Source organism: Venturia canescens, chromosome 2 (assembly GCF_019457755.1).
Source record: "Venturia canescens isolate UGA chromosome 2, ASM1945775v1, whole genome shotgun sequence".
NCBI classification, from domain to species: Eukaryota; Metazoa; Arthropoda; class Insecta; order Hymenoptera; family Ichneumonidae; genus Venturia; species Venturia canescens.
Window position 1 is genome coordinate 5,901,905 of NC_057422.1, and position 16,248 is coordinate 5,918,152.

At 45.7% G+C, this 16,248-nt stretch overlaps 1 protein-coding gene and 1 long non-coding RNA gene across 2 annotated transcripts in view; one reads left to right on the forward strand and one right to left on the reverse strand.

Annotated features, from left to right (window-relative positions):
• Positions 1-457: 457 nt before the first annotated feature.
• On the forward strand, positions 458-12,264 carry sr (stripe). Its single transcript, XM_043410685.1, has 3 exons — positions 458-474; positions 3,671-4,564; positions 7,095-12,264. The coding sequence occupies exons 2-3, from the start codon at positions 3,823-3,825 to the stop codon at positions 8,396-8,398; spliced, it is 2,046 nt and encodes a 681-aa protein (XP_043266620.1). The 5' UTR covers positions 458-474; positions 3,671-3,822; the 3' UTR covers positions 8,399-12,264.
• The window catches only part of LOC122405749 (uncharacterized), a 32,205-nt gene continuing 26,101 nt past the window's right edge, over positions 10,145-16,248 (reverse strand). Inside the window, exon 3 of the long non-coding RNA XR_006259816.1 lies at positions 10,145-10,658. This is a non-coding gene — a long non-coding RNA (uncharacterized lncRNA). The remainder of the gene's footprint in view (positions 10,659-16,248) is intronic.

Consider the following 16,248-nt stretch of genomic DNA (forward strand, 5'->3'; position numbering starts at 1 on the left):
CACACACGCACAAATATCGGGACGTATCCGAGTGTTGCGCGTGTCAAACGATAAATAAATAAATAAAGTGATGTTCGACCGGCGGATGAGTCCTATAAAAGTGCATGTTCGATTGATTGCCTCGGCGGAAACTTTGGTTTGTAAACGCTTTGGATCCGAGCCGAAAAAGTCGATGCACGCCTTCCATATTTATGGCTGTTGAATCGAGCCCTGGGAAAAGCGCAGGCTGAGAAAAATCATAAAAGTTTAATTAGCGCTTCCAAAACTTGTTCGTTCGTCTCCGGCTCATTACTGCCTTCCCGATGGAGGGGTTTGAGCGTTTTTTCTCCTTTTTTCGATAGAGAAAAACATGTGAAAATAAAGGAACGTGGGGAGGTCTGGTACGAGCCTGCCGTATTCACTGCAGTAGCCACAAGTGCTGAAGGATTTAACTTGGCACACAAGCCTTCTCCGAACCTTTAGCTCCCCATATACGTGAGTAAGGTTTTCTCTTTGAAAACTTTTCTCCCTTCCTCATTTTCGCTCTTTCACTCTGACGACAGTTTCCCTCTTGCTTGTTCTCTCTCTCTCTCTCTCTCTCTCTCTGTCTCACTTTATCTGATATCTACATACGCACACACGACGTGTCTTTCAGTACTGGAGTTATAGATGCAAGATAACTCACGTCTATGTCGTCAACATCGAGGCCTCGTCCCTAGCTCTATATATTCATAAAGATACAGGAAAGACGAAAGAAAAAATAGACGTGCGTATACACGGGGCATTCGGAGCCAGATCGGAGGATGCTCGAGCTTTGTATTTTCATGTGCCGATATTTGTCCGTCTTTTCGAGCTCAAGGAGAGGAGTCGTTCGATAATTTTTATCTCAAAAGATAATTTCCAAATGTTTTCTAAGTTTATACGTTTATCGACAACTCATTTAGAAATCGGGCGTATTGAGCGAATGAGCAGGGCAAAATTTTCGTTTCGAAATGTTCCTGTCGCTCGGAAACGTTTTTATTTATTCGATGCATAATCAGCTCATTTGATCATTATCCGAATAAATAGCAGGGAATGTAAACAAACGTGTTCGATTTCCGAGCTCTCTATCGACAAATCCAGCCAGAAAATTGGAGCATTATCGACAATTACTGTCGAATAAATTTGTTAAGATGCAAATGTCCAAAAAATCAGACACCTTCCCATGGGGTGAAAAACCAGAAAAATCAGTAGAAAAAAACGGAATTGCAAATGCCGAGGAACGGTTGGTTTGGCGCGGAATCTCCCATACGTAGATGTACATATACATATTAATCGATCTTTCCGTATCTCTCGTTCTCTCCATGCGTCTCGCGTCGAGCGATCGGAACCGCGCGGTAAAAGGAACGAAGGGCATGGGAGGAGGGCGGAAGGGAGGGCGGCGGTGAAGAGGGAGGGGAGTGGATCGCGTCAGTTTTGCTACCGCGCGTGTGGGAGAGGTTGGGCGCGCGCCACGCTCCTACGTCACAGGGGGTCGGTAGGACACGGGCAGGAGGGAGGGGGGAGGGTGAGCAGGCAGAAGGGAGGGGGATGCTACGTCACTGGCGAACCAGCGACAAGAGGGGCAAGCGGGAAAAGAAGGAAGCGCATGAGGCGGTGAACGAGCATGTTCGAGGCAGTGGTGACAAGAGCGAGAGAAGAGAAGGCGAGCGGTGGTGGTGGCGACTGCGGCGGCGGCGGCGGCGGCGGTGGCGGTAACGGCGGCACGAGGGAGACTCGCGCGCGCGGGATCATACGGACCGGGAGAAAAGTGGGGGGTGACGGCGCTGCGCGCCGGGGGCAGCAGCAAGGGGCGAGGGGACACGTGGCGGCCGGCCGGCCGGCCGGCCGGCGATGTGGGGGCCAGAGCGCTCGAGAGGCAACAGACGAGAGCGCGCGTACGCGTTATCGAAGCGACGAGGAGAGGGCGAGCCCACGGAGCAGGGGTCGGAGAGAGAGAGCGAGGAAGGGAGGGAGAGAGAAGAAACGCGGGCGCACGCGACAAGCAGCGGGGCTGGAAGGGGACCGGCTCCGAAGGAGGGAGCCCCGGAGGAAGGTGGACGAGCGCGGGAGGGCGAGCGGGGCTGTCGAGGAGTCGCGAGGTAGAGTCGCGAAGAGCGGGGATTGGCCGAGCGTCTCTCGACGCTTCCAAATATGGGACAGTCTTCGCGGTCCATTCATAAAACTACGGGGCGCTCCGCGGCTCGACTCAGTTCGTGCGCGACCCCCACGCATCGCGCGTCCTTTACATCCTGGTCTATGGTGCGCCACCAACGACACGGCCGCCGCCACCGTCACCCAACGGGAAACACAAGCCCACTCGGCCCATGTGTCTATATAGACGCGAATGTTGTGTGATACACATGTATAAATAATATACACGCGTCACCTACGGGCGCGCGAATGTGCGTTGGCCGTCTGCGGTCCGAACCACCGAGAGAGACACCGTCCTGGCGTAATACACCCACGGATATATAGGACAGTTTGCGCGTGCGGGAATAACACGAACACATCAACGTCGACGAGTGAACACGCGCGCGGGAAAACACGCGTGCACACGTCGCACACATCAGCCTCCTCGCGTATTTACATACACATACGTGCACGCCTATACGAATACGTTGAGCGAGCGAGATCACCGCCGCCGCTGCTCGCTTCCCAGTATCACAGACTCCTCCAACCTTTTTGCACGCGGGAACGCGCCAACGTACCGCCCCGCGCTTATTCAGCCGGGGAGACACTCTCGGAGAGAACGCACAGGCTTTTCGCACTCGAGCTATTGCAACCTAGAATTTTCGAGCCCACTCCGTGACCCACGCATCTTCGGACTTTACCTTAACTCGATTAAACTACCGAGAACACGAGAAACCTGTGTTTCTAAACACATCCTTGTGTATAGGGCGCGTGTACGTGCGCGCGTGTATTCATGTATACTTTTAATGGATATGTAGAGATGATGTACCGGTGCTGTAGAGACTCCTGTTGAGTGTCAACGAACAGTGGTAGCTCGGTCGGAAGAAGGACGAGCCTGCAGGAGTGAAAGAATCCGGAGGAACAAAAAATAATATCAATATTGTCGCAGAAGAGATTTCATTTGAATATAAATATATACCCATTGGCTGAACTACCTCTCGCATTCGACGTGCTACTGCGTGTGTGCGTGCTCGTTCGGTGCTTCAATCTTCAAACTGAGATATTCTAACAAAGTGAAATCATTGTGAAACTCACATATGTCTATGCGTATTATTAATGTAACACTGTCATATCACCCAGGCCATTCATAACACACACGTTTGTTTAACCAAACACTACGAGCCCGTTTGTATACACAGTGGAAGCGAAATTCCATCGTGGGATTTTTATTCGGTTGTCGTAATTCATCGTGACTGTTGACTTTCGTCAACCAGTGAACGAGTATCGAATCAGAATAGACTCGAAAAGGAAGAGAGAGAGAGAGAGAGAGACTAAAGAGAAATACTGCACTAAACATATGCAAACGTCTAAAGAGTATATAAAAAGACATTCTAATCCAGATTCTCGTATGAATGACTAACTCACCGTTAACATACCGTATATAATATAGGAAAGAAAAAGAAAAGTTGAAGAAAAGTTAGAAAACGATAAATGAGTTATTGAACAACAATAATAATTGCGTTGAACGATACGACCATAGGCGAGGAGACGCAGTGCGAGCCTGAGGGAATAGCGTCAACGGTCGACGATCCGAGTGTACATGGTACATCAAGGCTTCCTGCATCATCCACAGAACCGATAGTAGCCTTGTCGAGAACGGTTATCACGAACGATACAGATTTGCTGCAGAGGATGACGATGGACGGTATGGAGGTAGTGGGCACGCAGCATCACGCGGCTGCAAGTCCCTTTCTTCTCTCGTCACCGCCGCCGGGACATCATCATCATCACCATCACCACCATCACCATGCCACCTTCAATCTGCAAACGGTCCAGCTGAGTTTCGATGCCTGCCTGGCTTACAACACGTCGCCGAGTTCAACCTCGGGCAACGTCGGTGGCAGCGGGGGAGTTGGACTCGGCATTGGGGCTCGCGGCACATCACCCACCGTTGCAACATCCATCAACTCGAACAGCATGAAAAGTGTGCCCAGCTTGACGCTCTCGAGCTGCCCGCCCCTCCATCCAGCAGCCTCCGACTCGCCCGATCTTCACTCCAGGCACCACCACCATCATCATCGCCACAACAACAACAACAATAACAACAACAACAACAACAACAACACCAGTAGCAACAACAATAACATCACCGATGATCATTTGCGGCATCATCGACATCATCACGATCGTCCTGCATCCCCCAATGAATCCGCCAATGGCTGCGACAAACGGCACTTGCTTCATCACGACCAAAATCTCCAGCAAAGGAACGTCGACGACGATGACGACTGCAATGGCAATTGTCGGGACGAACTCGCTCGCGATAACGGGGAAAAGGACAAACCCGGCGATCTCAATACACCTGTTACTACCAGCAGCGATCTACCGTCGTTCTTTGGACCCTCCGCCCTCGTTGAACCACCACCAATCTCAGGTACACCAAGAGATAAGCCTCCAAATCATTCCCCAATGTGACGCGCCTCCCGGTCCCAACCCCCTTTCACCACTCTTTATTCACCCATCCATTCATGAATCTAACCCCACCTCGGACCCCCGCTTCTCTACCCACGTAGCTAGAACTTTCTGCAAACCCAATTTTCTTCTCGTCTTTTCGTTTTACCCTCCTATCGTAGAATCCTGTCAAGTACGCGCTCAATGAAAACATGAACTTGAGCTCCTTGTCATCGCGTGAGATACGGGAACATTTCTCGCATATCCCGGACGATTTATTCACACGGTTTACAAAGTTGGGCGCGATGTTAGTTTTTGGAAAATATACTCTGCTCGTGTTCAAGTTCGATCTCACTTTGCTCAACTGTATTTTCCAATTTTTCAAAAAGTAATAGTGTCGTCGACGAACCTGCCTGAAGTGTGCTGCTCGGTCGGGGGTGGCTGCATCAACCGTGCGGCGAGCTCCTATGCCTCCTGATGGCCTGCTGCTCTGATAAATCCTCAAAATAAATTCTTCGCTTGATTATTTGCAAGTTCGAATGGCGGGTGGCGCTTAACGGCGCGGAAAGAATATTGATTTATATTTTCCGTTCTGTGGAGTTAGAAACAGGGAGGGGGGGGGGGGAGGACTCGCATTATTATAATATTGAAGTGGATCAAGGGATTTTATTTGACACATTGATGGTACTGGAGACAAGCTCCATCTGAGAATGAATAACAACTGGGATGAGGCTATATTTAGAACGAAATTCCCGTATTATTGAAATCAGTATACGCGCGGCGCATCCACAGTTGAGCGTAGAGAACGAAAGGTAGAATATTCGATGTAGGGAAGGAGCAAGGGGAGGGGGGAGTCGAGAAATAGAGCTCGGTCCTTGGATCACATCGATTCGTCGGACGAGATAGCTCCCTCTCTGATATTCTGTGAGCCGACAACCCCGCGGAGCTTCGATGGTAGCGATGGCCGATTTCAAAGTCAAAGTCGAGGTCCGCCCGGTGGTGGCGGTTGGCGGCTGATGGGTACAGCGTGTGCGGCTCGAGTGCGGCCACGAGGCGCCAGTGACGTAGTACAAGTCGCCCGCGAAAACGGCCGATATTGAACCTCGACCGCCAGCCGGTTGGATCAATACTCCACGACCCCGACATTCAGGAGTCCTCTCTTTGCCCTTCGGTGTGCCTGGCCCCTCGACGTTCCACGTTTCTGGCCAGCCTCCCAAACTCACCATCCCTCCTTCGACATCCCTCATCCTCTTTCTTCTTTCTCTTCCTCCCCCACCTTTATTCTCGTCGCCCCTGTGCGCCTCTGCTGCCTCTCGCCTCCTCCACATTTCTTGCTGACGTAGCCGGCACCTCGCCAACTCCCACCTACCCTCCGAGAACGCTTCATTCATGTTTTCTACCAAGTTCACCCGGCAATTCCACTTTTCGACCCCGTCGACTATCTGCCGACCATCCCTGCACGCTATCCGCACATCCAACGCTCTCTTTTTCTCTCTCTCCCTCGCTTTTTCCTTCCTCCTGCCACCCCGAGCGCTCAATCTCCGCTAACCTTCACTCTCCTTTTCAACCGTGTGCATTTAAAAATTTACCTTCTCATTTTATCCACAGCCCTCATCACCCCTTAACATCATTCCATCCAAATCGTTCTCGAGGGTCTCTCCTAACGCTTCTCGTAGCTGCCACCCACGTCTACTTTGTCCAAATTTTTGGGTATATCAGTTGCTCCGAGGTTTCCCCGATGTTTTTCGAACTGTCAGATTCACGTGGATTCTTATCCCACGAACGACGATTAAGCGATCTTTTACGTTCCAGTATACGAATTAGGGAACAAAGGAAATGAAAACGAGCGACGGCCGGATTCATGAAGGTCCCGTCGAAGCGATAGGCGAATTTAAAATATTTCATGTTCGGGTTAAAACGAAATTTCACTCTAAGAGTCAAATCGATCGGAGTAATATTGGGAAAAGTTTTTTTTTCACTTATTTCTGAATGAGAATTCAGACTTCCTGAAGCTTGAATAGATCGGTAGTTCGCGGATGCATGTGTAGCTTAGACAGGAAACGACGAACGGCAGGATACAGACGAGCGGGAGATAGTGAGAACTCGTGCAACGAGGCTCGCAGTAGATAAGGCCGGAGAGGCTCCTCATATCGCGCAGTCTCTTCCTGCCTACTTTCACCCGTCGAGGAGGTCTCTCTCGCATTTTCCACAAGTTTACTGATCCTCCGCAACAACCCTCGGGGTGTCAGCGCACTCGTCTAGTAACACCGGGCAGGAAGTACTTCCGAGGTTGATTTTTTTCAGAGATAGAGCATCGTTGGACGGAGCGACTGGACAAATACGCGCAATCACATTCGCGATGCGTGCATGAAAAACGTTCGAGGCATCGCGTCCATTAACATTGCAAGTGTATTCGAACCGCGCGCAGTTATGTCGTAAAGTTCTGGAAAATAAGAGAAGCTTTGTTGGTTAGAATCTAAAATTCTCAAGGTTGGATTATTGGCTGATTGCAGGTAGTCTGGCGGGTGAGGATCTCTCGTTGGAAGAGGCGACGGTCGAGGATGAAGATACGGTGACATCGGTCGCTCGTGATCACCATCATCATCAGCAGCAGCAGCAGCAGCAGCATCACCACCAAGACAATCAAGATTCCTCGGGTCCGATAGTCGCCGGCTCGTCAAGTCCCCAGCGAAACCAGCATCAGACTCAAGAAGACGTGGAGCGTTGTAACGTTTTACAGGGGGGTGTGATACTCTATTCGGCGCCGCACACAGGCTCCCCGGTTTCGTCGGCTCCGACCCTGACCTATCGTGGAGTTTTTACAACGACGTGTACCCAAGCTGCTTCGCTCAATACTCTTCAGACCCCACAGCAGCAGCAGCAGCAGCAGCAGCAACAGCAGCAACAGCAGCAACAACAGACAGCGAATCAGGAGCTTTGGGGTTCACTACCCTCGCCAACCTTGACCCTGACCGCACAGCCGTTTCTTCACCCTTCCCTACACTCGACGCCCTACGTTGGTGAAACAGTTGAACTGCTCCAGGTCGATTCAAAGCCACCACAACCACCGCCAGGCTATCACGACACTCCATCATCGACCCCCTCCGCGTGGTTGTCCGCTCACGAGGACAGCTACGATCCGGGTCTTTTGTCACACCATCACGCCCACCATCACCACCAGGAGCCCACCCTTAAGCAGGAGCCTTCGGCCAACTCTGGGTACGCGACGTCGGTGCAACATCAACAGCAGCAGCCCCAGCCCCAGCAACAGCAGCAGCAGCAGCAGCAACAGCAACAACAACAGCAGCAGCAACCTTCTCAAAACTCAGCCGGTGTTCAACTCGCCGAATACAATCCTAGCACGTCAAAGGGCCATGAGATTCTGTCCCAAGTCTACCAACAGAGCGCACTGCCCTTGAGGTTAGTACCGGTAAAACCACGAAAATACCCGAACCGACCTAGCAAAACGCCTGTCCACGAGCGTCCTTACGCCTGCCCGGTCGACGGTTGCGATCGAAGATTTTCTCGGAGCGACGAACTCACGAGACACATAAGAATTCACACCGGGCAAAAGCCCTTTCAGTGTCGTATTTGCATGAGATCGTTCTCTCGCAGCGACCATCTCACGACCCACGTGCGTACTCACACCGGGGAAAAACCCTTTTGCTGTGATCAGTGCGGCCGTAAATTCGCGAGGAGCGACGAAAAGAAGAGACACGCAAAGGTCCACCTTAAACAGAGGCTCAAGAGAGAGGCGACGCACTCAAACTCACGCAGTCACGCACAGCCTCACTCTTCTTCGCCCTGCAACCAGTAGGCCGACGTTAATCAATGAAAAATAAAAGAAATAAAATACTGATATAATAATAACAATCTGAAATATAAAACGTTCCGTTTGAGCTAATGTATATGTGTGTAAATATACGCGAAGGTGCCTCGGTGCGAGTATGCCCCGATGCATGTTGGGAGAATTGTACTGTCTGGCCAACCTGAAGACAAGAGAGGAAAAGAGAGAGAGAGAGAGAGAGAGAGAGAGTATCGATTTTTGAAGAAATGGCCAATCATCAAGGAATGTTGAACATTCTGGTGGAGGACGTTTCTCTTTTCTTTTCTTCGGATAATTAATGTTAAAAACAATATTCTAGTTGCTCTTCTTCGTGACTGACAGCTCGACGAATAATAAGAAAATACACAAATGGCATCCAGGCCACGTGGCCACACCAGTCAATCGTTCGTCAAGAATGAAACAGTCATTGAATTTTACTCATGGAAATATCATAGAGTTCTAACGGAGAAAACAAAAATTATAAGGAAAAAAAGCACGAGAAAAAGGTGCTGCTCAAAGCGTTATTCAATCACACCGCGACGAGGGATTAACGGCCCATGTTTGACCTCGCACAACCGAGGAGGAGAAGGAGCTTGAGAATGACGGCTATCTCTCGCGATATATCGTACCTACAGGCGCGTAAACCACCCTTGGAATCGTCATTCTGTCCATGTCAATATGCGTGAGCCACGAATATGTCATGTCTTACGTTCCGCGGTCCCGAATGGAACTTCCAAGGAATCCTGTACGCGCAGAACCCGACGCCTGCTTTTCCACCGAATCGATATCTTGAAAGTGTACCAACCGTCATCCTCGCGTTGAGAATAAGTATTGTTTTTGTTTTCTCTCTCTTTTTTTTTTTTTTCTTATCGTCGTAAGATAAATAATGTTACATCGTAAAACATGAGATCAAGAACGATTGGGCAAAGCTAAAAATCATCTATTCTTCTCTTTGCTATTTTTTTTAATGTCTCCGGATGGCTTTGAGTCGATGGACATTCCTCGAATCAATTTTTTACGTCGAAACCTTTTTATTTACATGCCCACGAGGAATAATCCTACTTCTTGAACCAGAGCCACTCTCGTCGATGAAAATTTTCATTTTATTTTTCCAATTGTTTCATCGATCAAACAGATTTTTTTATCATTCTCATTTTCGTTGGACCAAACGCTGTAAAAGTGATTGATGAAGGTTCGACCGTTTGATTTCTCGAGCAATGACGTTGTGATTGCAAAACTGCATTTGTGCTAAGTATTCAAGTTTTAAAATGCCCTCCTTCTCAAATATAAATGTTAAGGTAGCCCTCTTCGCTCACGTCGTGAATGACTAGACTAGGAAAACGTTCTTGACTCGTGCGATTATTTATAGAGAGTAATCAGAGGAAATAAAAAAAAAAAAAAAAAAAACATTTTTTTTGAAAAGGAGAAAGAATATCCTCCGAAGGGAACGTAGCATCGCAATGCGAACCGAGGATGTCTTTTGAAGTCGTTAATTTTGGGGCATACGGAAAATTCCAATTCCCCAAAAATGAAATGTTCAAGATGGAAAAGCGTCACTGTGATTAGTACTCTGCAAATTTTTATGTTTCATTGCTCATCTCGATCTGACTCGTACAAAATGTCTGATTGGTGATTTTATTGCGAATTTGACTCGCCGAAGCGTGCTATTTATTTTTCTATTTTATTCTTCGATGCGCCATTGATGATTAAATGAAACGAATTATATCGAGATTCAAGTTCGATTAAATTTCGAGATTCTGAGCTATTCTACGTCGACACGTGCAATTTTCCTTTTCCTCAACAACGATCTCGAAATACCTTTTATTATGTATACATCTATATAACCAAAAAGGAAAGAAAAAAAATCAAATTCTCCTCCCCACGAGCGGTACTACCAGCTAAATATTCATTTTTTTCTCGGAAATCGCTGAAAGTGGGTTTTAACAAATAAAAGGTGAAAACCTTTCGACACGTTGATGACAAGTTTTCAGAGTTATTCATAGCGTTTCGTGTAAATAGAGATATATATGAAAATTTGAAAATATCGATCGCGAGTGAGCTCCGATAGAAAAAAACGAAGAGAGGAAAATTTTGATAACCGAGCGATTTATCAATTTTGTAAAACGCCATTGTGAGAGAAATGGGTGTTTTATCGACGTGTTCAATAAAAATTCGTTCAAACTTAAAAATTTTACGCACCCTGAGTCTTTCGTAGGTGTGACGGTGCAATAGTTTCGCGTTCAGTGAATATCTGAAAAAAAAAAGAAAAAAAAAACAATTGAAAAGTACCAGAAGAATTCATAACGAAAGAGAGCAATTAAGCGAAAAGAAGATCGAATTCAAGAGTTTTCCCCCGTGTGTTCCGGGCACGCTAAAACCCGGTGACATTATTCCCCACTGACGTGCCAGTATTCCTTGGAAATTGATAACAGGACACATGCGTATAAAGAGGAGCGCGCACCGCCCGAATAAATCGCCTTTCCGATAACGAAAAAAAACAATATGTTCTTTCAACAAAGCGTTCGTAAACGCGAGTGCGACAAAAACAATAAAAATAAAAAAAACAAAGTCACTAAAGTGTAATTATAATGCTAGTTGTTAATCGTTGTTGAATGGAATTTAAACTCATTTCTTCTATTGTACATATGTATATAAAAACACGAATGCACACACCCTCACACAGACATCTACACACGTGAGTTCCATGAAATAATGGATATTATTATAAGAAAAAAAGGAAAAGAATAGAAAAACAGTTTAATCGATCGCTCACAAATTGTAAGACAACAACAACAACAAAAAAACAAAAGCTAAATGCTTGTCTCCAGAACTGTTCATCCATAGCATTTTTAAAAGCTCTCTCTCTCTCTCTCTCTCACTCTTCGCCTTTCGTCCTCGTCTCGCATTGAATGCATTATATAGTATTTTAAGATATGTGTATACACATTTATTTCCTCGACAATTAATATTATGTATATGATTCTCTATTTATTAACAAAGAAAAAAAACAAATAGGAAAGAAAGAAAGAAAGAGAAAAGGAAAAAAATGAGGCGTGTATGCACGCACACACAATTGACTCGCGTAGCTCAATGCAAAGAGACAAATATATATACGCATATATACATATATATATCTACATATACATATGGACATATGTAAGTGGGTATATTTACGATATTGTTGATATATATATATATAGAGATTGATTATTTTTATTACAAAGCTTCCTAATACAAAAAAGGGGCAAAATAATGAAAATGTATGTATATTTACAAGAATAAAAATGGAGAGGAAAGAGAATAGAAGCATAGAAAGACGTTGATAGAAAAATAGCTCGTGACTCTCGCAACATGTGTGCATGTATGTGTTAGTGTGTGCGTGCAAATCACGAATTAAGGGAAACGAAGAAGCTTTCCCTCCGCGATCTCCCTGAAATAATAAATAAATAAATAAATAAATAAATAAATAAATAATAAAATATATATATATATATAAAGCGATAAACTTCAAGTCACGATTCCTCGATACCCACAATTTACTTCGAGTCGATACTTTTTTACGAATGATATTATTCTATATTGCCTAGATAAATATGAAAGAATGAAGAAATCTATAAATATAATAATGAAGGAAAAAATGCAAATAAAATAAAATCGAGAGAATATGTAACATTATTATTATCATTATTATTATTATTATTATTATTATTATTATTATTATTATACACGTGATTTTTCCAAGTGCAATGCACATAAAATCTAACTACCTGTATTCTCGGTCGTTGTTCGCCTGGCGCAACATTGAGCGCTCGTACGATTATTATTAACAGAAATATAAGTTAACAATGATTCGCAAATCTCAAGTCTCCTCGTGTTTTTTTCCACCTTTTTCCTCATTCGTCGTTAAATCTTTGTTACATGCAGTCCAAGATATCGGTGCCGCTCTCGATGAAAAGGTACGTGAAACTATAAGATTGTACAGGTGATAACGGGGCTTCATAAAAATCGTAAGATGAAATTCAATAATTGAGATGCCACACGCTCAAAAATAGGGCGAGCAGCAATTTTTGTATTAAAATTGTTTTTTATTGTTTAAAAAATCCATTTTTTCATATATGGCTTCCCATGAGTTTTATTGTAAATTCATAATACTGGGATTGACGTTAAAAAATGTCTTGCATGAAAAATACATGAAAATATTGAAAAGAAAATGAGACGAAAAGATGCCGAATATTTTTAGAGGAAAAATACACATCGGCTGCAATGTCTCAATACTCGTTCAAGCGTGTGCGCGTGTGGAACATGCACGAACGATGTTCACATTTCTCCTCCGCAAGAAGAGTGCCTCTTCGCCGAGAGAGATGAGCTGGCTCCGGAAATCATGCCTCGCTCATTTCCACGCCAGCATGTACCACTTTGCCGTTGGGGTCGCGACGGGGTGACCCATCCATGTAATATGTGCGCCTCTATACGAGAGCGCCAATTGAGTCAAATTCAATTTCATTCGATTCCAACGAGTGATCTCGATCACCCTTCAGCCGTACTGTTTAACGAGCTTCTGTACAACGGTCACGCCGAATTGTTCGTTTCAAAGCCGAGCCGGGCAATTATCACCGAATGCTAAATTGGCCAATGAATGATTTTTCTTTTATTTTATATTTTCTAATTTAGAAAAAAGAAAAAAAGAAAATTTCATTAGTGTAAGAAATTTGATCTCAACTATTCGCACTTTTCTGTAAAGTTGAAAAGACATTTTGTCAAAGATTCGGTCGAAGATCCCGCCGCGATTCGATCGATCCCCATCCTCGACCGGCGCCGGACCGATTGATTTATTAAAAATCGATAAACAACTTTGTGCGAGGCTGATTGAAAAGAAGGAGTGAAAGGGCGGCTCGGAGGCCCGAAGAAGGAGACCGGGCAGGAGGAATAGGAAAAAATGTAAACAAGGTATAAAAGAGGCAGATGGCGGAGCAAGATTTTTAGTCACCTTGTACTCATATACAAAGTACAATTGTGCGGCTACGTGAATACGCGCATATATGTACGTCCACGTATACACGGAAAGATACGTACATACGTTTTTGTACGTCTATATGTGGGAGACAGTGCGAGAAGTAAGTAGGAGTGAGGCTGTGAGAGCATGTCTATAAATAGGTCCCAAGCCGAGATGCGACTCCTCTGCACTTCGCCGTCGTCCCTCGGACTCTCTACTCCCTCCTCGCGGTCCATTCTCTCGCTCTCTCCGTCTCTCCCCGTTTGCCGATTGCGCTGTGTCCCTTTCCCTCAATCTTTCCCCTTTCTTACCTCTCCATTTCTTTGACCAACTTCACAGCTCTCTCGCTCAAGCCCACTGAAAGTATCGCTTGCTCTCTCGTACAGCCAGCATCCCTAGTGACAACGTTCCTTCTCTGTTTCTCTCTCTCTCTCTCGCTCTCCTCGTTACCCCTTTTCTCTCTTATCCTTTGGTCCCCACTTCTCAACGCTCTTTTCGTCCAGCTTCACTGTCTTTTACATTATCCTTCCTTCCTTCCTTCTTCCAACCGTCGCCTTCAGCATTCCCATCTTTTTTTAGCATATTCGTTTCTCGGTGCAAGTTTTCTCCCTCCCCCCCCCCCCCCCACCCCCGCCCCTCCTGCTCGCTCTCTTTTTCTCTCTTCCCCGAGACACGAGTCCCTTCTTCTTACTCACTTTGCGTTTAGCTACGTGAGAAGGGGTGCGGCGCGCACACACACACACACACACACACACTTATCCTTTCTCACTCGCTTTCGTTCTTTCGCAGTTCGCCTCTCGCGCTTACCTCACCAATAGTTCTCGTATGCGCTCTCTCAACGCCCTACGAGACCGTTCCCCGCACTATATCCGTATGCACAGCGATATATGAGCGATGTTATATATTATTTATGCTGCGTGCATGCATTTAGCTCGATTGGACAAAAATTAACGTTACTTTAAAGTCACCGTTAAATATATCTCTGTGGAAAAGTAATTCTCTTTTGCAAATCGCGGCTGGTCGATCCAGTGCTTTTCCCATGTTTCTATTTCCCCTTCGCGCGTCACGAGGGTCACACATTGAAGTCGTTTTTTTAGTGTCGCAAGATTTCACGTCAGCGCACCCTTAAAAACTCGATCCTCCGAGTCTTTCGCCTCCTAAAAAACCTCGAGGCACTGCCGCAACTTCGAGATAATTCTGCCCATACGCGCTTCGAAATAGTGGCTGCTCAAGTGTGATGAAAATTCTGAAGCAGCACACGAAACTCTGCGCAACCCTCGACAAATAGTGTCCGAAATGGGAGTGAAGATTCTGGCAACCTTCCTTTTCGTCTGCTTGCTCAATTTCATTTTGCGACACGCTCTTATTCCTGTTCAATATCAACAAACTCCTCTCGCCTCCTCAAATTCGGATAAAGAGAAATGAGGACTCGAACGAAAAATTCGATTTTACTACCTGACCGAATGTGTGCACTGCCCACGAGCTCTGTTCAACCTCTAAAAACCTTAAAACCTTAAAACCTTCATGCCCGGTAACGCGAGCGTCTCCGACCCTCGATTTCAAGTCTCGTCATACTTACCGTTTTTCTCCAAGGCCCTTTCACTCTTTCTTTTTCCTCTTTAACACACATTCCTAATTGTGTCTTTATGTATTATTTATATATGAAAAATGATAAAAATGTAATCATCAATCGATATTCATAGAAAGAATAATGCGGTAAAAACACGTTTCGCGGCCATTCGATTATCCTCTCGCAATGATTTATAACGCTTTCTTCGTTTACATCGTAATACTTAATCGGAATTAATTTTTCACATATGATTTTTGTACCACCCAACGAATATCGTCTTCTTTTACACCTTCTAATCATTGTAATCGCTTGAATAGACGCCCCCGCATATGCTGTCCCGGCGGTGGTAAATCGTAGAAAGGAAACAATATCTTCCATCCGAAATCTTGAGACTTGACATTTCTTGACTTTTTATTTCATTCGCTTTGAGTATAGGAAGGAAACGTGTCCCTCGCGCGCGTGCCTCTTTCCTATATCTTAACTTATGTCTTCTACGTTGTTTCACCTCGAATGAAATAAAAAAAAAAAAAAAAAAAAAACATAGAAAAAAAAGAAACGAGAGAGAAAAAAAACAGTTTTTCGTAACTGAAGCCAGCCACGCGTCGGTGCAATCCAATCCGGGTTTCCGTCCCGTATCGACATAAATTCTGAACGATCGTAGATATACTATGCTTAGAATATATCTATAAACGTGTATGCGATGTAGCGTCGAGAGTATAATTGACAGTAACGTAATGGGCTCGAAAAGCGAAGAGACCGCCCAGAACGATTCCTCACGTTTTTACATCTCCATGAGAATATTTCAGTTCTTCGTCTCCTATCTTGGGGTTCTATTCCTCTCGATGTTTCTGAATATTTTTTGCGCTCATTCGACTATTTATTTCCATTTTATAGTCGGGAACCGGCGGACGTTTGATCGGCTGCATTTTCGAGGTGACGTGGAAGTGAAAAATCCAAGGAGAAGATCCCAGCTCGCGAGAGGGATCTTCGGAGTTAAGCAACCTCGGACGAGGTCGATACTCGAACGGATCCAGCAATGCGCCGGTTTTTCTGACTTTCTGATGCCCCCGATCAGCCGAAACTCGGCGAAAAATCGAGCCCTCGTGGCTCCGGGAGCTTCACCGGAGCAAAAAAACGCGGTGAAAAAAGGATTCAAGCAGAAAGAGTGAAGAGTGAGAGAAAGGGATCGATGCGAGTGTGAAAATGCGTGCACAACGTTGGCGAGTGTTAACCGAGAAACGAAGCGCGGTTTAAATGACACCGCGCGGCATGAAGAAA

Coding starts and splice junctions, on each gene's coding strand:
- sr (XM_043410685.1), top strand. CDS start 3,823: ATGACGATGGACGGTATGGAGGTAGTGGGCACGCAGCATCACGCGGCT. Junction 4,565..7,094: donor TGAACCACCACCAATCTCAG/GTACACCAAGAG, acceptor GGCTGATTGCAG/GTAGTCTGGCGGGTGAGGAT.